Source organism: Ascidiella aspersa, chromosome 3 (genome assembly GCF_963924565.1).
Source record: "Ascidiella aspersa chromosome 3, kaAscAspe10.2, whole genome shotgun sequence".
NCBI classification, from domain to species: Eukaryota; Metazoa; Chordata; class Ascidiacea; order Phlebobranchia; family Ascidiidae; genus Ascidiella; species Ascidiella aspersa.
This window is the reverse complement of record NC_139449.1, coordinates 34321296-34345550: the sequence shown is the minus strand read 5'-3', so window position 1 is coordinate 34345550 and position 24255 is coordinate 34321296. Positions and strand designations below refer to the sequence as shown.

The following is a 24255-nucleotide window of genomic DNA, read 5'->3' as shown; positions in this document are numbered from 1 at the left end:
TGATCTGGTGCGTTTAATATTGTTACGTCACAATCGCCTGTTGTCGTGATTGTGACCGAACAGCAGTTTAAACTAGGCCTAATATTAAGTTTAAAAATATATGCTCGCAGAAAAGCAGAGCAGAAAGTTCTGCTCTGCGCAATTAAAAGGTGTTACAAACTAAAAACTTTGTAAGTATAGATGTATAGATGTAAGAGTTTGTGTTAAAATGTTACGAGCCTTCGCGCGACCCCTAAAACTTATTGCTCCCCCTAGATTGGGGACCTTAACCCTAACAATTTGTTAGCTTTTAAAGAACTGAGCGCCAAGGTTTTTACAGGCCGCTTCCATTTTGACAGATCATGCTCGTAAATGTTTATTTGCATATACGTTGCGCTAACTCGTTTCCTGAGTTTTTCAATTTGGGATGTTAAATCGTACAATTTGGAATGTAAATCGTATAAATCATGTAAATCGTGTGAAGTGCAATCCAAGCAGGATGATAGCTATGGGTTTCTTTGCTTTTAAGCCGACCTTAAAACCTTTTAAATGTTTTCAGGATGCCATCGTCGAACGACGACTGTGGAGAACTGGATAGTCAAATGAAGGTAAAGCGAAAAATTAAATCATTATTTTAGAACAATTTAGTTGGTTTTTGAGTTGAAATCTGGCGTAAGACCTAATTACGACTAAATTTCGTATCCATTTTTTTTTTCAAGGTGTCAAATTTCTCCAGCGGTTTCCCAAAAAATAATAAATAATTCGTTTAAGCAAATATGGCTATTTTTTGGTATTTAAATGAAACACCTGCGGTCTCTTAAAACTACTTAGCGGTCACCCAAACCAAACCTTAAAAAACCTTGTGTATATCTACTGTGAAATATAGTCATTTAAATCTTAGTTGGTATCCCTGTCTAGAAAGTAGAATGGTCGTTTTCAAGAGGCAAAGCATTATTTTTCATAGAAAAGATTTATTTTTTAAATGATTAGGCTTAACTCAAGAGTGCTTTATGATATAGGCGGCCAGGGGTAAACCTTATTAACGTGGACTCCCTAAAAATTGATTCGCGCGGAGTTTTTAGAGGCAACGTAAAAAAATTAACGTAATAAACAATAAACCTTTCTGGCAGCAAAGTTGATTTTAAAGCGAAAACTCAATTGAAACTCGAAAGTCAAAAACTAAGTTAAAACTCAAAAAGTAAAAAAACTTGTTAAAAAAATTTAAAAAACATTTGCGTCGCTTCGCCAAAGGTCTATTGCAGGTGTCACCAATTTTTTTTCGTGAAAGGCCATCCCTGGCCGGATATAAAAAGGCCTGTAGCGGGATGTAATAAATTGCCGATCAAAAAAGTTCTTTAAACTTTAGTTTGGGATTATATCGAACAACATTTCAACTTTGCTTTATCTTCATTAGAGAAACATGCCGCCGGCCTGTAGAATTAACTCTGTTTGTTGATCCCTGGTCTATTGTCCTGCTATGATTTCGCCCAACGCAAAGATTAGAACATTTGCTTTTTAACGATTTAATTGGGAACGCAGACCGCTATGTTGTTTGAAATCGCTAAAACGTGTGTGTGCGAACTCAGTTAAAACTTGAAAATGACTTGAAAAAATCGTGTCGCTCCGCCAAAGGTCTATTGCAGGTGTCACCAATTTTTTTTCGTGAAAGGCCATCCCTGGCCGGATATAAAAAGGCCTGTAGTGGGATGTAATAAATTGCCGATCAAAAAAGTTCTTTAAACTTTAGTTTGGGATTATATCGAACAACATTTCAACTTTGCTTTATCTTCATTAGAGAAACATGCCGCCGGCCTGTAGAATTAACTCTGTTTGTTGATCCCTGGTCTATTGTCCTGCTATGATTTCGCCCAACGCAAAGATTAGAACATTTGCTTTTTAACGATTTAATTGGGAACGCAGACCGCTATGTTGTTTGAAATCGCTAAAACGTGTGTGTGCGAACTCAGTTAAAACTTGAAAATGACTTGAAAAAATCGTGTCGCTCCGCCAAAGGTCTATTGCAGGGGTCAACAAACTTTTTCGTGATAGGCCGGATATAAAATTTTGTGTCAACTTTTATTAACTTAATAAGAATATCAAAGCCCATACATTTTTTTTGAAACGTCCAAAATGATGCCTACTTCTGTATGGGCTTTGATATTCTTATTACGTCTTACTAAAACCTCCAACCATTATGATCCAAAGTTTATTAACTTGATTATCAATTACAGTTAAACAAATCTAAAATAAACTACTGTGCCACGAGGACTGTAGAGTTAGCTATATATTATAAATGTCAGTCAGTCATTAAAATTGTTCAAAATTTAGTTTGGGACTGTATCAGACAACATTTTAACTCTGTACTTTAACTTCATTAGAGAAACATGCCCCAGGCTGGTAGAATTAAATCTGCCGGCCGGATAGTTTGGTGAACCCTAATCCCTGGTCTATTTTTCTGCTAGGATTGAAACGATCCGCCCAACGCAATGATTAAAACATTTGATCCTTATCGATTAAATGGGAATGCAGACCGCTATACTGATCCAAATCGTTAAAACGTGTTCCCGTGTCGTGCACAGCGGCACACTACTACAAGCAGCCGACATTATGGCAATTAGCTGTTCGCTTACTGCCCATTAAGACCACGTCCGTTCACTTAACCCTGCGTTTGTTGTGTCTAGCCCTCTCATTATGGGAACTCTGTTATGCACAGCACACGCGTCCGCTGTAGCATTGAATGCGAAAAGTAGGGCTGGCTTAGGTTTTTTAGAGAATTGTTTAAGCGTTTTTTATATTTCATTTAAAACCCAATAGAAATGCCTACTCAAAGTTAAGTTATTTCCATAAAGTATAACTTTTATTCATGACTTTGTCTGGTCGCTCAAAAATTGGCTTAATTTGTACAAATAAAGTTTATGTGTATTTTTTTGTTAATGTCTATTTTGAAACAGCCAGAGAAACACTAAGTCAATGTTAAGACTGCGTTCTGTAAAGTGTAACATCAGCTGTAAAATGTTTGGCCCTATTCAACTGGCGTAAAATTGCACAAGTATAAATAAAGTGTTAAGCATTATTTGGAAATTGGTGTCGCTTTTAAAATCCAACACATCGTCCAACGCGAATAAAATTATTATTTTTAGTTACTATAGGGCATGGTTGTCCAACTCAAACATGCCGCCGTGCCAAAGTTTAGTGCCATAATTCTTTCTATTAATAAAAGCGTTTTTTTACAAATAATAAAAACGTGTAGTTAGCAATGCGCATTACTGCATCTAAATGTTCGTCGGTGAGCTGACTATTGCTTTTTGTTTCTTCACACCTACGCGGATCCCTTAAAACTAGCCCACGTGCGCCTAAGACGGGGGTTCTTAACCTATGGGTCGCGATCCAAAATTGGGTCGCTGTTTGATTTGTTTGGGTCGCCGACTGTAGTAGTTCACATGTTTATACTAATTGAGATTGGTTCTGAGAAAGATTTTTCAGTTAAGAAAATTAGGAAAGAATCAGTACAAATAATGTCTTTTATTAAAATTCGAAAATCTTTATGCTAATGCTTATTTTGTTCGCTCGAAAGAAGCTAGTTTTTATTTCGCTTACAAGAAAAAAAAAAACAATTGGGTCGCTCATACTTACACGTAATACTTTGGTCGCCGCGAAAAAAGGTTGAGAAGCACTGGCCTGCGGGATCCACGTACCCCGGTTTAAGAACCCAAGCCTTTAAAAAAATCTGAGAAACACTGATTTAAACAGATTCAGCAAAACCTAAAAAAGGAACTGATAGTTTCGCAACGACCTTTCGCAAAGAAGAAAAAAAATTTTCGTGTTTTTTGCCTGTTTTTCTAAAAACAAAATGCTGTAGCCCTGTGTCAGGATAGGCTTTCTTTCACAAAACGACCACGCGTTTTATTGGTCACTATTAATGCAAGTACGCGCCGGTTCATTATTCTCTGTATCATACAACCCCCCGTGACTCGATTCACGAAACAAATCGTGACTCAACCATAACCTAAAAAACTTCCTACCGTTGTGTCAGGGTTTCCACAAAGTCTTGGCATTTTAAACGTATTGCAATTGCATTTTGGATTGAAAGGTCTTTAAAAAACAAATGTAAGTGTTCGTTTGACTATAAGTCTAAAAATAGTCGTTGAATTTATTTTTTGTGCAGCTTCAAAATGTGTTGAGTAAGAACGATAAAAAACAAAAAACAATAGTGTTTTTTATTGTGTTGACCATGGCATTCACACTATTTTGTTTATGAATTAAACAATACTGCAGTGCTAGTGACTACGCCTTATGTTAAGCACTCTGTGTTTCAACACCCAGCATTTATACGCCCCCAGCTAACATTCAGAATTGAATGTATAGAAACGATAAAAAATTGAGAGTTTGTTAAATTAACGGTTTAGTAATGCCGAGAAAATATCCCTTAAACATTTTTTGTGAAAATCAATCCACAATTTTATGTTTGTAGTATGATGGAATGATATTGCTCAGTTTGCCGTTTGATCTTACTTTAAGACTATAGCTACATAAAATTTAACCATTGTGACGTTAATATGGTTCATATAATGGTACGGGTGTTTTATATTGTTTTCACCTTTAGCCACAATTTCCAAACATTATAACGTCAACAATGCTTTTTGTTTCATTGAAACATTCACATAATGTAACTTATAGCTATCGAACAGCTGTCCTACCCTGGGTAGAAACTATAGGTTCCATAATAAAATTCAAATATAGCCTATATTTTGGACAACTTTAAGGTCCGCCAGCTCGTGTTTTACGGTTTGTAAGGCAAAAGATTTCTCTTGCGTTAAATTGCTAAAACTCATTTGGACCGGCACCGTACTTACAGTATTGGGCCAACAACCTTAATTACATGCATGATTAAACGGACATCCTTAAGTCTATGGATGAGATTTATGTCACTTCTAAATCTAACCACAATTTTCAAACTATTATGACGTATACAATGCCCATTGTTTTATTAGAACGTCTTCACAGTGCAACCCTTACTTATGCGCTTATCTGCCCAAATTTCCTCCACCAGTCTTGTAGTTTGCTCTTTCCCGTTTATTGAGTCGAGTCCAATCCATTTTTTATTCTTTTTTTGAAAATCATGACGTCGACAATGCCCATTGTTTTATAGGAACGTATACACAATGCAACCTTTGCTTATGTACAATGTAGAACTTTGACAAGCCAATTACGCCCGTGTATAGAGTCCAGGAGTCCAATCCACATTTTTCTTCTTTTCTCCTACAGATGCCGCACTCGGGATCGGACTCATCTCTCAGCTCGGATGCGAGCCTCCACTCCCGACTTGCGGAGGCTCAAGAGGAACTGGCAGAAGTGAGGAGCAGATTGGAACAAGCGGAGCAGAGACTCCGGCTCAGCGAGAAAAAGTGGTCGCCTCCTGCGAAGCTAGTCGCTTGCCTCAAGGTGGGTTTGTTTTTACAGGGCTGCGGAGTGCAGAGTCGGTTAAAACAAGACTACAAAGTAGTTTGATTCGATGTATTTTATCACTAATGGATGTATGCGTTCCCAAGCCAGGCAAATAGCCAATTGGCACTTCCTGAGGCTATTTACCTGGTTCACAAAGTAATTTAAATGGATTATAAGCTCATAAATACTGGAAACAATGCAAATCTCTGAAAATTAAATTTAATATCACCACCACCCGAACGTTAATGCTAACCCCAAACCTAACTTAAACCAAATGTAATATTTGCGACCCGAAAGAAAAAATAAACTCGAGTGCGACTTCCGAGTCCCGAGATTTTGCTGATTTCGTGGCGTCCCGAATCTGGCTTTGCCTCTTCGGCCTGTATTCCACACATTTACGTAATTAAAATAGGGTGGATATGTTGTTTGGAAGGGTATATATGGACAGTGTTGGACAGTGTTGTAATGATTTATGATAATGACAACTTTGATTTGACCTGGACTTAAGTCATTGGGGCGTTTTCAATAAACAAATTTAATAAAATTTGGTTACTTTTCTAACCAAATTATTCTTGTGAAACAAGATGTTACGTTTATTTTGTTGGAAAATCAAAAGATCAGTTAATGATTTTATTTTGTTACAAATTGACTTGCTCTGACAATAACTTGGACTGGGACTTCAGTCGTTTCAAAATTATATTTGTTACAACACTGCATATAATAAATATTTCTTCAATTTTTGCCGATGTAAATATTGTCTTTATTATTTTAAGAACACTTACCAAGTCGAAATGAGGTTACACGAGATAAAACGGCAACAAGCTCAAAAGAAGGTGGAACACGCAACATTACAGGTGAGATTTCCCAATAATTTCGTTTTTTAAAGCACTGGTTCCATGTTGGTGGAAAGATAGTTGTGTTTTCTGCGAGCCAATAGTGCGTGGGCTCTATCAGTAAGACCGAAATTAGAATGACATTTATGTCGTAATAAAACACCATTCGGAAAAAGATTAATCGGTAATAGTCGGAATAATTTAATTCCGATACCGATACCCGATATTTTGGACAAAAGTATTTACCCGATACCAAGTTATTCCTATTGTTAAACAAGCATAATAAATTTTGAAAAGTTTAAAATTTGTTTTTTTGGTGTGATTATTGTTCAGGCAAAAATCTGCTGCAGCATTAGGAAATTTGTAAAAGAAAAAATTGCCGTTTCAATATGCGTTTAGAGACATGTTATTTCTGAAATACCTATACAAAAATGTTAACGAATCGGCACCGATAGCACCAAAGTATCGGACGAGCAACTACCAGCTGTCATCGGTTATCAGCTCCGATCCTATATATCGGTCATCCCTATAAGTTAAATGTCCAAGTTAAAATAACCCAGAGTCCGGCATTATTTCTTATCGTTTGGTATGTTACTTGCAGTTCCAAAAGATGAAGAAGAAAGTGTCCATCTTCAGCACAGTTCACTTCATCCACAGCAGACAAGTGGACAGCTTCGATATAGAGGTCCAGCTCGCGAAGTAAGTGTCTGAAAGTCGTACAACAACATTTTTTTATTTTACCGATTGTTTGGCGTAAACCAATTTGACGTCCCCAAATCTTTTTTTTTTCTCGAGAACAAATTATTCGGGGAAGCGTGGCTACTACGCTGAAAATGAAATTGTGACGTCATGAGGCGTTCTGGCGACGACGCAATAATGTTTGGTCTAAATACGAGCGTTCTAACTTTTCACGTTGCACCGCAAAGCGTGATTTCTGCACCGCAATTGAAATTGTGACGTCATGAGTAATTAATTATACGTCAAGAGGCGTTTGGACAACGACGCAACATTGTAGCATTGCAATTCCAATAGATTGTTTTCCCTGTTCGATTGCGAGTACTTGAACGGATTTCAAAAAATTTGTTGCTAGCGATGACCAAAATTGGACATTATCTTCCGATACCCGATATTTTGGACAAAAAAGTATCGCGGTCCAATTCGATACTAAATGACGTCATTACTATGCGCAAACAAGCAAAATAGATGAAATTGAAACGTTTCATTTTTTTAGGTTATCTGGCCGACATTTTGTTTAGTTAGGAAGTCTTGTTACCTCAAGTTGTTAACGTACTATTTTGTTAAATTTACTAAAGTGGAAATCGTTTAAATTAAGCGCGGGCCGAAATTGTATTTAAATTTGATGTAAACGGAAACTACCACGACATACGACATATTTACAAGCAAATAAACAACAGTAGGACAATACGTCAACAATGTTGGATTGTGAAACTATCTTGTAAATGAACCATAAGTTTTGTTAGAAACATTCAAAATGCAACTACTCGTATGGTTTTCGATATTCTTACTACCACGTGGTTTCGATATTTCTTGGAACTGCCACATATATTTTAACTATTTTAACTAAATTTATTTTTTTTAGCTTAAGGTAAACAAGTAACTTGACTAAATTGACCAGCGATTTTGAGATCTTCTTAAATGATGTTGTTGCAAATGTTTCGCAATCACAAGAACATTATCTCTTGTCTTATTGTTGTCAATATAGAGGTTTTGAAATTAGTTACGCATTTGTTTATATTTTAAAAACTTTAATTTTGAGTTGTATGCAAGATCTTTTTGCTGTAATGCAGTTTACAAAACAGGCCTTTTTATTTTTCGGACCAATGTTTATGAGAAGAAGTTTCAAGGGTATCGGCGACATTATCAGACGTCCCTACTTGTAGCGTTTGCCAAGTCTCAATAGTTTCATTAATTTAACTTTGAAACCATGGTATAACCTAACTTGGTATCCAATCGTGATACTTTATGTTCACAATATCGGGTCTCGGTATCGGAATAATACTGCAAATATCGGATATCCAGAATCGCTGTGTGCTCACGCGGTCTGACAAATATAACAATTGATTTTAAAAATCCGAACCAAGTTAACTAACACTTTACCTCTTTTATCCCAGGAACAGTGTTGTAAACAAGTCGTTTTGAAAAAAGTCCCAGTCAATTCATTTGTAAGTCCAAGTCAATTCATTTTTAGAGCAAATCAATTCCAGGTCAAGTCCTTATCGTAAAAAGTAAACGGCAAGCTATTAAAATTGCAAGTCGTTCGATTTATAAGCAAAAAGTCGTCCAAAAAACAACAAACATATTATACAGCAAGCAAATTGTTAAGTTCAAAAAATGAAATAAGTAACCGAATTTTATAAAAAAATGCTTACAGAAAACATTTCAATTCAACCCTACTCATTTGTCCAATAGACTTAAGTCAAGTCAAGTCAATTGTCCAAAAGACTTAAGTCAAGTCAAGTCAAGTCAATTGTCCAAAAGACCCGATTCAAATCTAATTTCCAAAATACTTGAGTCATGTCAAGTCAATTGTGCAAAAGACTGAAGTCAGTCAATTATATCCAAAATACTTAAGTCAAGTCTAATAAATTTTCCAAAATACCAAGTCAAGTCATTTTGCCCAAAAAACACCGAAGTCAAGTTAAGTCACTTTACCAAAAGACTTAAGCTAAGTAAAGTCATTTGAAAACAGTGACTTAATTGCACTCACATCAAGTTAATTGTACTCACGTCAAGTTAATTGAACTTACGTCAAAGTTTATTAATTAAGAAAATAAACTCACTCAACCTCTTTCAACCCAGGGACGCCCTCAAGTCGGTTCAACGTGATTCAACCGAACAACGCAAGCGGTGGGCCGAACTCGAATCGTTGTGCAAGTGCAAGTTCATGACGTCACACTTACCCTCCACCCCCGCCGTGCAGCGCCCCCAGCGGATGACGTCAAAGAGGTCAAGCGCCGAAAATGCGTCGCTGCAACGAAAGGCTTCGACTTATTCAAGTAAGAGTATTTTTTTGTTTGGAGTTGTTATGTTTAGAGTTTCAATAAAATAAAAAATGAAAAAAAAAAAATTTTCTGTGTTAAGATTAACAGTGAGTTTGCCAAAGCGCATATCGGTGTAAGTGCTTTATGACCTTTAATTGAATAAGCATTCTATTACTTGCGGCCAAACGGTCAAAGGTCACTGGGCACGTGGTGCCTTGACATTGTAGTTGTCCTTACGGCAGTTGGTGTTACCACCTTGTAGAGGGAGGGAGCTCACATTGTTAGTTACTTGTAGGTGTTTGGCGATGATGTTTTAACTCACTGATGCCGTTTCTGTAATATTCATTCGATTTAAGATACGATCCACTTGTGTAAGCCTTTGTGTTATTAATGAATTGCTGTACACTGACAAAGACTTCAGTTTTGGATCGAATCGAATCGTTTTTAGTCTGTTTAAAAGCCTATTTTTTCTATTGATCTAAAACAGCCAATTTTTTCTTTTTCCCAATGCGTCTCTCACCAGACAACCACCGATATATGTTTCTTTCACGACCCCAAAACGTATAGAATACAAACACTTGAAATGCGTATATTCGAATTGCTTTTTTTAGTAAACCGTGCTTTTGTTTATATCAATAGTATTTAGCAACACTATCAATAGTATTAAGCACCACTATCAAAATAAATCAATTTTTTCTTAAATCTTTCATTTAACCGGCTGCTTTTATTGATCGCAGCTCTGAGCACTTCCACCAATGTATCTGTGCTCGATTCATCAGAAAGCCTTGACAAGCTTGGAAGCCTGAGAGGTGAAAAATAATTACAATAAAATTGGATATTATGTGTGGCATGCAACTTATTGGAGTAGAAAGATTTGTGGCTCGCTAGTGTTATAATTACAGTTACCAAAGGAGCTGTTTTTGATTAATATTATTTTGCCTGGTAGCAACAGTTTATAAATCGGAAAAACGCTGTTGTAATCGATTCCTAAATCTATCAACGTGACTTTTTACATGCGATTCCACAAACCTCTCACATTTTGCAGCTGATCTTTGCACGAAGCAATTTAACTTAAAATTAGGGAAAATTGAAAATAACTCTGTGCAAATTTCCCATTGAGATACTACTCGGCTGCAGCACGTTGATATCCTGCCTTATTCCTGTCACTACAAATGCCTGGAAAAGCCAAACATATGTAGTTATTTAGAATAAATAAAATATCAGGATTTCCAGGCGTTCCAGACCGGTTACTAGTTGTACGTGTATTTGTAGTTATTGCTTTGACTTATTTGTTTTATTTTTGCCAATTTTGATAAGCAAACTGCCCCCCCCCCCTCCGAAAATCAAATATTAATTTATAGTTTTAGTTAAAAAATAGGTAGGCTGCCGATTTATTTTTGTGATGGCGTTCTCATATAAAACACATTGCAAAAAAAATTGACCCGAAACCGCGATGTAAAAATATAGCCGTTCACTATTGTGGCGGCCATAAAATCGTCTAGACTGCCACAAATGACCCGTAATAAACCCACTAATGACGTCATGCGACCCGTCGTGACGTCATGCGATGTGAAAATAAACTGATCGAGCGATCGTAAATCGATTTTGTTATCGGCGTGTGTTTTGCTATCACGACGTGATTCAGTCTAGGAAATTTAAAAAATGCGCCCGATTTAGTGTAAGTGACGTCACAAAAGACTACTGCGTTTTAAATGCTGTGTTCTCCATTCATAAAAGGGGTCCATGACATTATCGGAGAACTTATTGTAAAGTTCACTACTAAACGAAACAAAAACTGTGTTATTTGTAATAAAATTGTGTTCAGTTAGGATTTTTTTTACTTATGGATATTTTAATAACCTTAACTTAAAATACCTTTTGTAAATAAACTTTTGTTTGAAACAATTTATATATATATATATATAATATAAAACTTACTGTTTTTATTTAAAAGGGCAATTTTTTTCGCACTTCACACTTTCATGTCTCCCGGAGTTATTTTCAAACATACTTTCAGAAAAGTCGTCTTAATTCTTGCTTCAAATAAACAGAATAAAACTGCTGCTGGCGAGCCTTATGTGACTCTTTGACATGTTTTTTGTGGCACAAAAATTAAATAGAGGTTGAGCTCGTATTTAAAGTATATTTTGTTTTTTGATTTATTTACTTGTGGCAAAACAGCAGTGTTCTTAATATAACACCTCGCATTAACCTATCGACCAGGGCTACGGAGTCGGTTAAAATTAACCCGAGTCCGACTTCGACCGAAAAAATAAACCCGAGTCCGACTCCGGTCAAATCTGCGATTTCTTCAAGTCCAGAGTCCGGCCCGGACTCTGCAGCATGTATTTCACCAATTTACGTAACTAAATGTGGTCGATATTCAGCAATCCTCTTATAGGGGTGTCGTATAATTCATTCATTTACAATACATGGTTGAAAAATATTCCACCATATGCCATTCCACCTCTACAACTCACGGTTGGCGGCCGTATAAGTTTTAAAATTTGGTACTGCGCATGTCGGACTCGCTACCCTGGTAGTTTTACATCGGCCTACTCGAGTTCCGAGTCCGACTCCGACTCCGGCAAAACAAACCGACTCCTCGAGTCCCGAGCATCTAAAAAACTCTGTTGTGTCCTCTGTAGTCCGCTCTCACGTGATTGTGCACAAATGAACTTTAATTCACTTTACAAACTTTTGTCTTTAATGAGCGGCCCTTGTATCTCGGAATGCAGCTTGCGTTACTAAGAGTTTGCCGACCCTTGCGTAAATATAGCGCGTTCATTTTCACCGAATCCCTCCATTGTTTTTTTTGTTTTTTGAGCGCCTTTTTTCTTTTTCTTATTCGGTAAATCACACACGTCTTTGCGAGCATGTGCCTGTGTAAATGATATGTTACCGCCTTTTACTCGCGCTTGTGCTTTCTACGTCGTGCACTTTATTTGTTTTCATTTCTACTTTGACCTGATGAAGAACGGTTGCGCAAAAGCTTGTCGAGAATCCAATTCAATTTGTTGGCATATAGTGCCACCTGATTACCCTATTAAGAATTAGACAAACACGTACATTTACAAAGATTTCTTATTTTTTAAGATCTGACGCGTGAAAAGTCGAAGAGCGTCGAAGAAAAGCAGACCACCAAAAAGAGCTCGAACTCTTATCCTTCGCTCACAGATTTCGTCGCAATGTCGAAATCTCACGACAGCGGCCTCATGTGAGTATTACTATGTCGTATATCTTGGATATACCAGAGTGGTCAGATTGGCCTTTTTACGAATACTAGAGATTTGGCCTTTTTAGAATGCGCTTGGACACATATTTTTTGTTTGCCATTTTATAGTTAAATTAGTTATGCGAACACTCTTAGCGAAAAATATTGTTCATTTTACGTGAATAATACTTGAAGAACGCATGCTAAATGTCAACAAGATTGGAAAATGTTGTCTGTTCCACTATCGGAAGAAGTACATCAAGAAATGACGCTGTTAGTCTCTGAAAATGCAAGTATAAAAAAATTCAAAAAATCAAAACACAGCTAATCAGCAATATGAGCTCAATAAACAGAAAACTTGTCATAAGACCAACCTGAAATGACACGTACCATATGCCCCGGTCATCCCAAGTCGTTTACACTGTTAACATGACCAATGTTTTTTGCTCGCAAAATAAACTCCAGTGCACTTACGACTTAAACCCCCAAGTCCAACCAAGGATCAAAAACTGTTTTGCTTACAATACTGCGATTTTCTTTAGTTGCTTCTGATACCAGTTTTTAAATACTATAATTACGGCCACCTATACTTTAACTCTACTGATTCAGGTTTGTACCATCGAACTCCCTACATTTTTGTATTATAGTTGAATTTGAAATATACGTAAAATTAGCAGCAGGATTTTTAAACTCATGAAACCTATATTACTGTAACATTGTCGTTATAAAGCGTGGTATTTCAGGCGTTCTGCTTATTATTTGCTAAAGTTTAGAGTTTCCCTATGTTTGATTAACAATAAGAACGTCTTTCATTACTTTGGAATTTTTGTTTTAAATTTTGGAGATATAGATATAAACATATAGGTACATTTTTTAAAAAGAAAGAACAAAGATATAATTAACCCAATGGAGGTAGGCTATTTAATTTGTACTTAAAGAAGCATTTTGCGTTTTTTACTTTTATTTTTTCGTTGTAGTATTCCAATATCTACAAATAAAACACCAATGCGGTGCTAAGTATATGCGTACACAAACTAAACAGATAACAACAACAGCACATTTATAAGGTCGCAGAGGTACAATGCTATGAGCGCTGGTATTGCTATTGTACAATTTTATTACAGTTAGCCAAATTACTTTTTTAAACCTAATTTTCCACTGATGATAGCATCATTTATTTCCAAATCGTTTAAAAACTGAAAAAATATATCTTTCTGGCTTTAAAAGTTAAAACAACTCCGCTTTTGTTTTATACACAATATGGAGACTGCGAGGCCTAATTGGATTATGTCACCTCATCAAAAATCTCAGCCTAAAAATCACACTTTTGTCCCTTAAAAAAAATTTGTTCATTTTGTCTCTTAAAATAATACATATAATAAAAAAAAACATTGATCCGAAATATTACAAAAAATATATAAACCTGGTATTAAAAAAAAAAAAATATATATATATATATATATATAAACCTGGTATTAAGACCTTTTTGGCTTTGCAATTCATTATCAAGCTTTAAAAAATAATTTTCGAAAAATAGGCTTCAAGTTCACAAGTTGGCGACTTCTGCTTTAAGCATTCATGCGGCAAAAAGGCACTGCCACATTGTAGTTGAGATCCGCCCAGTTCCATACGCCGATCTTGGCGGCCGGTCGTGTCGAGTTGGTTGGGATGGACCAGCCCATTAAGTGGCCATCGTTAGTTGGGTAGTTCCTGTACCATCGCGCGAAAGTTGCGCCGCCTGTCGAGCTACGAACCCGCCCGTTCTAAATTTGAGGGTTTTGAATTAAAATCTTTTTTGAAGTTCCATTAAGTAAAATAAAATGTTCCCCGAAAAACGGTGATAAAAAGAGTCTCGTGCAAAAACTTAGCAAAGAGTAAAAGTTCTAGAAAAACACAGCACTATCAATTAAAGGTAAAGAAAAAAATCTAACTAAACACTTAAAAAAAACAAATCTTAAACGTGTTCGAAATTGAGAAATAATTCAAGTAAGAGATATCATAATCATAAGCGCCACATATAGCAATTAAACTGTTTTATGTGCAAATATTAGGATAAATAACCCAATTTAAATAAAATGTTTAAAGAAAAACTTCATTTCAACCCAAGTCATTTGTCCGAAAGACTTTAAGTCAAGTCGATTGCTCAAAAACCTTTGTTAACTCAACTCCCTAGAAACTAGTGCCTGAAGTTGACTTAAGTCAAGTCATTGGCTTAAGTCATTACAACACTGGTTGTTTCAATTCCCTTTATTGTGATATGTCAGTAAAAAAAGAACTTAACCAAAAGGCATTCCGGTTTATTTTTAAACGTCCTAATTTAAAATCCAACCTCGTATCTTGACGCCAACCACACTTCAACGTAATTGGCTTCGGGCTCGTCCACGTACAAGTTCCAGGCACGCTGGATGTACGAATACAGCGCCTCGTACATTTGCCTACTTTCAATATCAACTAGAGTTCCACCGAAATAGCGACAGAGGTTGGCCGCTGATCTCAATCCCTGGCCATGAGCCATTGACGCTACGGTGTTGGGAAGCCAGAAACACTGACGATCAAAAATTACTCCGTAGCAACGTGAAAACTCTAAAAATATGAAAATCATCTGTATTAGTAATTAGTATGATGTTTGGTAGAAAAATGAGCATACAGCAATATACAGCATAAATCGTTTTAAGAAATAAGCAGTATATGTATAACAACTTGAGAAAAGCACCGTTCAAATTTCTAGACCTTGCTGACTGATTTTCGTTCGAAGCGGTGCAATTGTCTAGCTGTTAAAATTTTGTTTTAACGTCGGCATTCTGTGTTCTGTTGGAGGGAAAGGTTCTTAGTGGAAACACATACTAAGCTTAAATGTATAGCAGTTATTAGGCGCCCAACGTGGGTTCACATCAGAGTGTTTAAGACGCCCTGGAATTTGAGAGACCTACGCGAAATCAAAACAGTTTATTGAACAGTTCACCACAGTACCTTTAAAACCGACTTGAAAAATTCAAACATATTTACTTTATATTTTTTTTTAAATTTGAAAAAAATACATTTATTATACGAATTTTGCGACCCTTGATTTGCACCAATACATTTACCGAACCAAACCTTGTATTTTGTTGTCGATCTTTTCCTCGATGATGAAATCAATCTTTTGTCCGAGCGAATTGTGTGCTTGCAGCAATACTAGAACCACAGAGACAAGTTGAGCCATTCCCATGTTGTAATGTAGCTTGGTCTTGCCAACCGCGGTAGTATACCTGAATTGAGTGTTAGTGTTCTGTCGACTCCGCTGTTATATTCCTGTTTTTCCGGTAACACGTGTTGACTTGTGAATGCTTGTTTTGTGTAAATTCGCCGCTATTCATACTGTTATGCACAAAGCACGACACATTAAATGAACTGTTTTCCGGGTTTTTGTGTTTGTTTGTGGTCTGTGGTAATAAGCTATGGGTTCTTCAGTCGGTGGACGCCTTGGGGGTTAGTGGACAAGTGTTAGGAGGTCCATGAAGGCCTTATCCAGTAGTTCTCAACCTTTTTTTCTTTCGTGGCCCATTTACGTTGAAAAAAAAACTCTGTGGCCCAATAGTTTTATGAAAGACAAAACTTTAAAATAGGTTTAGAACAAAACACAGCAGAACATATTTTAAAACAGATTATTTATTCAACCGTGCATTAGTGAGATACTTGCGGCTGAACAATAAATTTACATTCCTTTTTAATTTCTCCCCAAGCCATTATTTCTGTAAAATTAAATATAGTGACACAAATGAAACTAAATCTAGCTTCTTAAAATTGGTCTGTGGCCCACCTCAAATGTTCTTTTGGCCCCACTGGTTGAGAACCGCTGGCCTAAACTAAATGAAAAAATGAAATATTAATGCATAAAAAAAGAAAGAAATATTAATGCTTAAAATCGAATAATTTTACAACGGAAAAGGTTTAATAAAAAAAACGCCTTGGCAATTTTTCATTAAATGTATTTAGCCTCCATTTTAGTTTCACATTAATACGGCAGAAAACAGCAGGTTTCTTAAGTCTTTTTTATGACGTTACTTTGTTGCCATGTCATTTTAATGATATTCTAAAACTCGTGATCTAATTTTAGGTCTTAAAAACCTTTTAAATGCCTTTAAATTAAATCATAGGCATGCTAACCTGCAATATTAATACAACTTCCAGCCATTGGGCGTCCATTATTACTTACAAACTGTTTAAAAATTCCTAGAAAACCGTGGGACATCTAACTATTTGCCGAACGTTTAAAATAGAGTTTTTTGAGTATTCAATCGCCGCGTAAAAGCATTAGTGGCAGCTGATGTCTTATTTTTTGACATGGTTTGCCTCTGGCCTTATTTACCTTAATTTATTTATTTTTTAATTTGTTAATACCAATTATTATAAACTTTGGAGCATATAGTGGTTGAAGGTTTTTAAAAAAGGCAGTAAAGAATGGCAAAGCCCATAGAAGTAGGTAATCTTTTGAACATTTCGAATATCTCTTTATTTCTTTTTAAAGGAAAGCGTTTGAAACAGGGGTTCTTAAACTTTTTTTACCGTGGACCTCTAAAAATTAAAAAAAAAAATCCAAAATGACATCATAAATTGACGTCACAGTACAAATAGACTTTATAAATCTGCTGATTTTGGTCCAAAAATGTGAAAGTGAAATGGAGTCTAAATAGGATTCAGTGCAAAACCGTTTTATTTTTAATCAAACTGTTTTCTTTAAAAAAAGATTACTTCTTAAATATACACTATTATTTTAAGTAGGCCTTCATGAACCCCGAAAACTAGTTCGCGGCCCCCAAGGGGTCCATGGACCCCAGTTTTTTTAAAATGATACCTACTTTTTTATGGGCTTTGATATTCCCCGAGTAGTGTTTTTTTCCGTAGGACTGTAGCGTATAATGGTTTATATTCATACGGTTATAACTTGTGGTTTTATTAACTCCTGAAAGACGCCCTTCTGCCATTCTTTGACTTGAAGCCACATTGCATGAAAGTTTAACATCCACCACCTAAAATTCGACACCGCTTTTTTGAAGCTGTACCTGTCAATAAAATCCTGAGTCATTTGTTTTCCTTCCAGACCGCGTTCGCAATCCGAGGCGAACTTTCCAACCGCAAGCAATAACAACTCGGTGAAGACGTCTCCGCGCCAACAACAGCAACAGCCACAGCAGCAGCCGAAGCCAGAAGACGAAGAGTCGAGCGAGGAAGTCAAAACCAGCGCCTGCGGGGAATCGAGAGCCGAATCCCCGCAGACGGCCGAAGCAGCGGCGCCGCCATCTTCTTTTTCAAGCAACACTTTCCCGCGACCGCGTTCCTCGCCGTCGGCGCCGCGGAGATCGACGCTCGAATCGCGACCGCCGCCGCCGGACGACATCAAAACACCCGCGCCGAAACATGACGTCATCAACCGGATATTAATGACGTCATCAGCGCAGAAATCAGCCAGTTCCCTGTCGCTTCCCGATTTGATCGGAGACGCAACGCACAACGGGAGAAGAGCGAACCCTGAGCTTGTGAAGCAAAATACTCTGAACGCGGCCGATTCCGGATCGATGAAGAAACAGCACAAGAAGAGCTTCGTTCAAGGCCTGTTTAGGAAAAAGGAGAAGTCGAAATAATTGAGGGGAGACGGAAAATGGTGCCCGACTATTTGACTTTGTTTGTTTTGCACATTCTATAATGGTTAAAGAGTTTTGTGGGATGTCCGATACTTGGTCATTAATTTGATGCCATATTCCGATATTTTGGACAAAAAGTTTTAAAGGTCATTCTGACCTTGGGAGTTGGCTCTAACGAACGAGATAGAATCATTTTTTTTGTTGCTAAACGAAACATTTTTTCATTGAAACTACTGTTGTAAAAAAATTAAATAATGTATTTTCTGGTGGCAATACGCATACAGTATTGCTGATAATGGCATTAGGTCGTTAGCCAACCAAAACAAGGTAAACTCATAAACCGACGTAAAATCCGATTCTAAATTATCGGACAGCCCTATTTGCGATCCATACACAAACTGACCAGGGTAAATTGGCTGTTTTAAATATATCTAAGGTTACTATCGCGATAGTTGGTGCTTGAGGCATATAGACAACATAACACAAACCGGGCTTTAGTGAGATTATACTAAACCCGCACCATTCGTACTTTAACCCACAACTTGCAATCGCCCTTTTAAGCATCAAACTTGGCTTGTGGCCGTACCAGTGTAATTGCACTTCTGTTAGCAAGTAGCACTGCTGATGGATAACGTGTATTTCAACACTGTTAAGTACAAACTTTCGCACAACTGTGCTTCATCAGGGAAAGTAAGAATGAAATCATTAATAGCAAGCGAGTAAATGACGCTAGTTACAGGATAAACTAAGTCTTATTTTATTTGTTTTTACTTTGACCTGAAAAAGCACGTTTATGCGAAAAAGTTATCACCTATCATTATTAAAATACATTTTATCTACCAAGCAGTGCCACTTATAGCACTTTAATATGCCTGCGAAATGCTGCAAGCGCCTTATAGGAATTACAACCTACTGGCGCTGCTAATAAGACTAAGACCAGCTTTGCAACTTTTGAGTAATGATTTAGTTACTGGGTACATGCTTTATGGTGCGACAATCCGTCTAACTGAATTATGAGGGGTCTATTGCGTACGCAAGGTCAAACCCGACGATATAAAGTGCATTTATTTCTGCTTTGTTTTCTGACACACGCGCACCACCTCTTGCAGGTTAAGGTTTTGCTCGCTCTCTTTTTTGTTCTGTTTTTTTCGCTTGGGACCAAATAGCCATTCAAAGGCAAAGGCCAATGTTTGGCGACTAACGCACACTGAACAAAAGTTGCCGTGTTTTGGTGGCCTATGCGCTGAAACTGCCATACACTCATATTTTCAGTTATTTTTTATATTTTTTGAAAAGCAAGTAACTTTAAAAAACTTCTATTATCGTAATACGAATATTAAAGCCCATACAGAAGTAGTTTTTTTTTTATCATTTTGAATGTGTCAAATAACTCTTTATTCATTTGCAACATCTGATAAAACATTCAAAATGCAACCTATACTTCTGTACGGACTTTGATTTTCTTATCTTTCTACAACCTCCAACCATTATGCTGCAAACTTCTGCTGCCGTTTTTTAAAGTCTTTAATTCCACAACTTCCAGGCTTGTACGATTTATCTAAGTTCTCTGCAAAAACATTCGGTTTCACTTAGTTTCAAAACATAACGTTTTAAAAAAGTCATCTCCAAAGTTTACAAAATATTGCCATCTATAATATATTCTCAACTTGGCCGAATAAAAACACGTAAATTAGGCCACCCGTTTAAAGAATGTTCTAATTATTTAAATGTTGTATTACTATCGGCTAGGAAAATAAGATTAGCATCGCCCTGTTATACAAACCTACGTGTCATCTTAATAAGTCGTTTCATGGCTGCTATTTCTGGCTTGACTGGGCCTAAGCTTTCTCTAGAGCGTCAATTTGGACTTGTGTTGAAACACAGCTTAAGGAGCTCTGCGAGACCATTTTCACTTTTATAAGTTTACCGCCTCCATTTAGCCATCCGTCGTAACAGTATTACCACTGAATATTCGCTCGAAATGGTATTACGTGTCAGTAAATAAATTCGCTGTATTTTTCTACGTTCATTTTTCGTAGCGTGGTGGCAAATGACGTAAAACTAAATACCAAAGCCTGTGCCAAAACAGGTAGGTTGTGACAATATCCCTTCTAATAAAAACGTTCACGCATAAATTTAACCTGCTTTTGTACGGGCTTTGATATTTCTGCTTTACGTCTTTCTACCAATAGATTCTATTGACCGTTTGTTGAACGCATTGATCAGGGGTTCTTAAACTTTTTTTACCGCGGAACCCTAAAATTTTGTTTGACGTCGCGTAGACCACGATGGGCAAATTTTTTCAAAAAATGACGTCATAAATCACAATACAAATGAACTTTATAAATCTGTTGATTTCGATCTAAAAAAATGTGAAATTAAAATGGAGTCTAAATGCATTCAGTGCAAAACCGTTTGTTTTTAGTTAAACTGCTTTTTTTGAAAAAATGATTACTTTTTAAATTTACACAAATATTTCAATTAGGCCTTCATGGACCCCCTTAATTTAATTTCCGCCCCCCAAGGGGTCCATGGACCCCAGTTTAAGAACCCCTGGCATAGGTTCTATTGCCCGTTTTTTGAACGCATAGATTCTAATGACTTTCTGTTATGTTATTTGGTCGTCGTTGTTGTACTGGTGCCCCTGTCACATTCCTTGCAATATTTTGTTGGTAATACTTGGTATTTCACTCCAATCCAGCCGATACTAAATGACGTCATTACTTGGCGTAACACGGTGAGCCACCTACAGCCTGCGGTGAGATTCGAACTCGCGACCTTCGGACCATCAGCCAACCATGTTTTCGTTCAATGAATTAATTTAATCGAAAAGTGCATTGAGTTATTGGCCGAAATTTATTTTGTGTTCGGAAGCCTATTTATCTTCGATTTTTTTATTTGAAAAAAAAATACGTTTAAACTTAAAAAATCTACGTTAAATCGAAAAACAAGGCTAAAAGTTGTTTGGTACCAAATCGACACGGCAAGTACAGATTGACATCGTCTCCGATCCTATATGACCGGACATCCCTAATATTAAAGTCACAGTATATTTGTAATAGGAATGCCTTTTTTCTCGCTGGTTTAAAGGGTTATTTTGCTCGGCTGCTATTTGTTGCTGCCTTTTGTTTCGTGACGCAACTCTGAGAGTGAACATCGAACAAGCATTCCTTTAATTGCAACGTCGTAAAGCACTGTAGACGCCCTGCTCACTAGCTGTGTTGTTACTCAAAATTCCCAATACCGTTTCTTACTTGAAAACTGCGCTCCAACATTTTAATTTGAACGCAAAAGTGGTTATCCAGACACATTCGGACGTGTAATATCATGCTCCAAAAAGTTCTACAAAAGCCGTATCCTGTAGCACAAGTACACAAACCTAAACCGGCATCGTTTTTGTTAACTGCATTGTCATCATGCATCATTTTTTGGCGATTAGCTGACATGCCAGCTCAAATCACATTGGATAGCATTTTGCCTCGCTTTCACTATACCTTAAACTTTAACTCGTCGGCCTCTTGTGTAATGCTGTGAAGCGTTGTTCACAATAAGGCCTTTTGGCCACAATGCATCATCAACTATATGAGCTGTCTTGTTCGTTTTTTTTTCATGTATCCATAGCGGTGTTAAAACTAACAAGTACTTAAAAATCACGAAGAAAAAAATGAAGCCATGACGTCGTTGCGTGGATTTATTTTCCTTTGCAATTTCCCCAAAGATTCTCCAAAGAATTTCGCCGCAACTTTACCTGTACTTTTTCCCTTGCGCAAACTCTGTCAATTCTGAACCGATTTTGCTGCGTTTTTCTCAGTTTAACATTTTCTATGAATACTATTGTAACCTCGTCGCAATAACACCAACACGTGCTGCATTGTTGAGTGGCCATTCGTTTATTACCGCGGTCACGTGACAATTACCAAATATATAAAATCGCATTCATTCAAAATTTGTTGAGCAAAACTTATCTCGTCCCAATTCGTCCGTGGAAAGCTTTAATGGTGCTGGTTTCTTTGGAACAACCTGCCCCAAATTCCTTGAAGGCAAGGGTTCTTAATTTGTTGTCCGTTGACCAGTTTAAAACATTCCATAAAGGCCTAGTTGAAATCTTGGTGTATAATTAAAAATAATAATCCATTATGTTAAAAGAAAAGAGTTTGATTGAAAATACGTTTTGGCTACATCTCCTTAAATGTATGTTAGGATTTCATTTCAGTTCTACATTTGTTCGACCAAAAATAGCAGGTTTCTTAAGTAGATTAGTTTTATGACGTCACCTCTAGAAATTTCAAACCGACCCTGGTTTACGAGGATCAAAAAAAATGTTAGGGGATCCGCGTTCAAAAGCATTAAGAACCCAAAACTTAAGGAAACGTGGGAACAAAACGCTCTAAATAAATTAAGTTGCAGCTGGTGTTCTTCTATTTTTTCGTTTCGCACGAAAAAAAACAGTATGTGAAATTATCAGTATAGAACAGTGATACAATTTTAATGTACGCCATTGGACACTTGGTATTATATATATTTTTTGCTGCATTTTCTCATTTTAATAGCCTCGATCTTCCAATTTTTACGCTATTTTGTGAGACACTCTCCTAGTTAAATGGCTGGATCCAAAAAAATTGTATGGCTTCGATAATTCCAAAAAACAAATCATCAACAACAAATATATGTCTAAGCATCGCTGTTCCTGAGACGCGTGTATTAGCAAACGTTTGACTTTCCCTTACCATTGAAAATCGTCGTTCAGTTGTTCAGTTTTCGACCTGATTGCTTTCCGTGGTGGACTTTGTCTTTATTCTCTTACAAATCTTGCATTTCGATTTATAGTGCGTAACACTGCTGCTCCTAGCGTTGCCAGCGCTTGTGCGTTATTAAACAAAGTTTTGTGCAGTTTAAGCATGTGGTTTTACGTAACGTTTGATTGTGTCTCAGCATCAAGAACAAGCAGTACGGCGATAATTGTATTTTTATTAGCTAATAGTGCGACTGTGAATGTGAAATTGCCTGTAACTTACAGAAAGCAACAAGCATTGGTGTATGGTTGTTTCTCGATTCGCTCCTAGTAGAGGGTGTGTAGCTCTACTGGTAGAGCGACAAGTTCCGGTTTGACCGGAGGTCGTGAGTTCTAACCTCACCACAGACTAATGACGAACAAGATGCAGCAAGTAACGGTGCTATGGTCGTTTCTCGATTTATTCCGGTATGGCAGGAGGTCGTGAGTTCGAACCTCACTGCAGGCTAGTTGTTGTTCTAGCCTTCCCTGCTTGCCCAATTGATCGACAGATTCGGTAAGTCTGTGATGGCTTTTCGGTGTAGTGCGACTGTTATAGCGAAATTTAACTTAAAGCGGTTTTATTTTCTTAAAGATATAAAGCGTTTGATTCCAAGCCACATTCATAACAAGAAACTGTAGCAAAATGCTGTCAAAACAATTTGTTTGCTGGGCAAGCAGTATTCCCTGTTAGGAGTTTGCATACTGACCAATTTTGATTTCGGTAAGCATGAATATGTAACGCTGAGTTAGCTGAGTCTTAAATACAGAAAAATTCTCACTGAAACATTCAAAAGTGTGTCCATGGTTGTTTCTCGACCGGCTTTCCTCTTGAGCTTAAGGAGTCTAGTTGGTATCAGACTTGGACAACTAGATAATTCTCGTTTTTTAATTCATTAAATTAGAGCAAAATGCGGCTAATTCGAATTCTAATCTAATTTGTGAATTGCTTGAATGCTCAAATTCTAATTCTAATCTAATTCGGATTTTATCAAAAATGCTACTTTGTCCAACGGCATTTTTAGTTTCTCAGCTTATAAACACAGAATTTCAATTATAATTTGTTGAAACGTCTTGTATGTATTCTTACAATCTGAAAAACATAAAAAGGCATAAAATTAGCACACACATAACTACCATTCACGTTCTTATAAGAATAAATTGAAATTAAATTGTTTGTAATATTAAATTAAATTGTTTGTAAATAATTAAATGTGATTCTAGTTCAAATTCTAGTTAAAACTTCATATTTTAGGAATTCGGTAATTCTTATTCTAACCTAATTTGAGAAAACTCAAAACGATCTAATTCTAATTCTAATCTAATTTAGAAAAACTAAAATGCTCTAATTTTAATTCTAATTTAATTTTTAAAAGCTAAAATAAATCTA

General features: G+C 36.7%; 2 protein-coding genes across 2 annotated transcripts in view; one reads left to right on the top strand and one right to left on the bottom strand.

Moving 5' to 3' along the window:
* Positions 1–19445, top strand: part of LOC146162651 (stromal interaction molecule homolog) — a 30451-nt gene extending 11006 nt beyond the window's left edge. The window contains exons 7-14 of the mRNA XM_083385347.1: positions 539–587; positions 5245–5421; positions 6198–6278; positions 6859–6956; positions 9078–9274; positions 9997–10068; positions 12356–12476; positions 17554–19445. Coding sequence (XP_083241473.1) covers positions 539–587; positions 5245–5421; positions 6198–6278; positions 6859–6956; positions 9078–9274; positions 9997–10068; positions 12356–12476; positions 17554–18094 — 1336 coding nt within the window. The 3' untranslated portion in view covers positions 18095–19445. The remainder of the gene's footprint in view (positions 1–538; positions 588–5244; positions 5422–6197; positions 6279–6858; positions 6957–9077; positions 9275–9996; positions 10069–12355; positions 12477–17553) is intronic.
* On the bottom strand, positions 13949–15709 carry LOC146162652 (uncharacterized). Its single transcript, XM_083385348.1, has 3 exons — positions 15570–15709; positions 14803–15056; positions 13949–14236 (listed from the first exon to the last, which is right to left on the bottom strand). The coding sequence occupies exons 1-3, from the start codon at positions 15679–15681 to the stop codon at positions 14042–14044; spliced, it is 561 nt and encodes a 186-aa protein (XP_083241474.1). The 5' UTR covers positions 15682–15709; the 3' UTR covers positions 13949–14041.
* Positions 19446–24255: the final 4810 nt, after the last annotated feature.

Excerpts from the sequence above, each read along its gene's own strand:
- LOC146162652 (XM_083385348.1), bottom strand. The coding sequence starts at position 15,681 with ATGGGAATGGCTCAACTTGTCTCTGTGGTTCTAGTATTGCTGCAAGCA. Across the intron at positions 15,057-15,569 it reads GATCGACAACAAAATACAAG|AGTTTTCACGTTGCTACGGA; the intron begins GTTTGGTTCGGT and ends TCATATTTTTAG. Across the intron at positions 14,237-14,802 it reads GGTTGGCGTCAAGATACGAG|AACGGGCGGGTTCGTAGCTC; the intron begins GTTGGATTTTAA and ends CCTCAAATTTAG.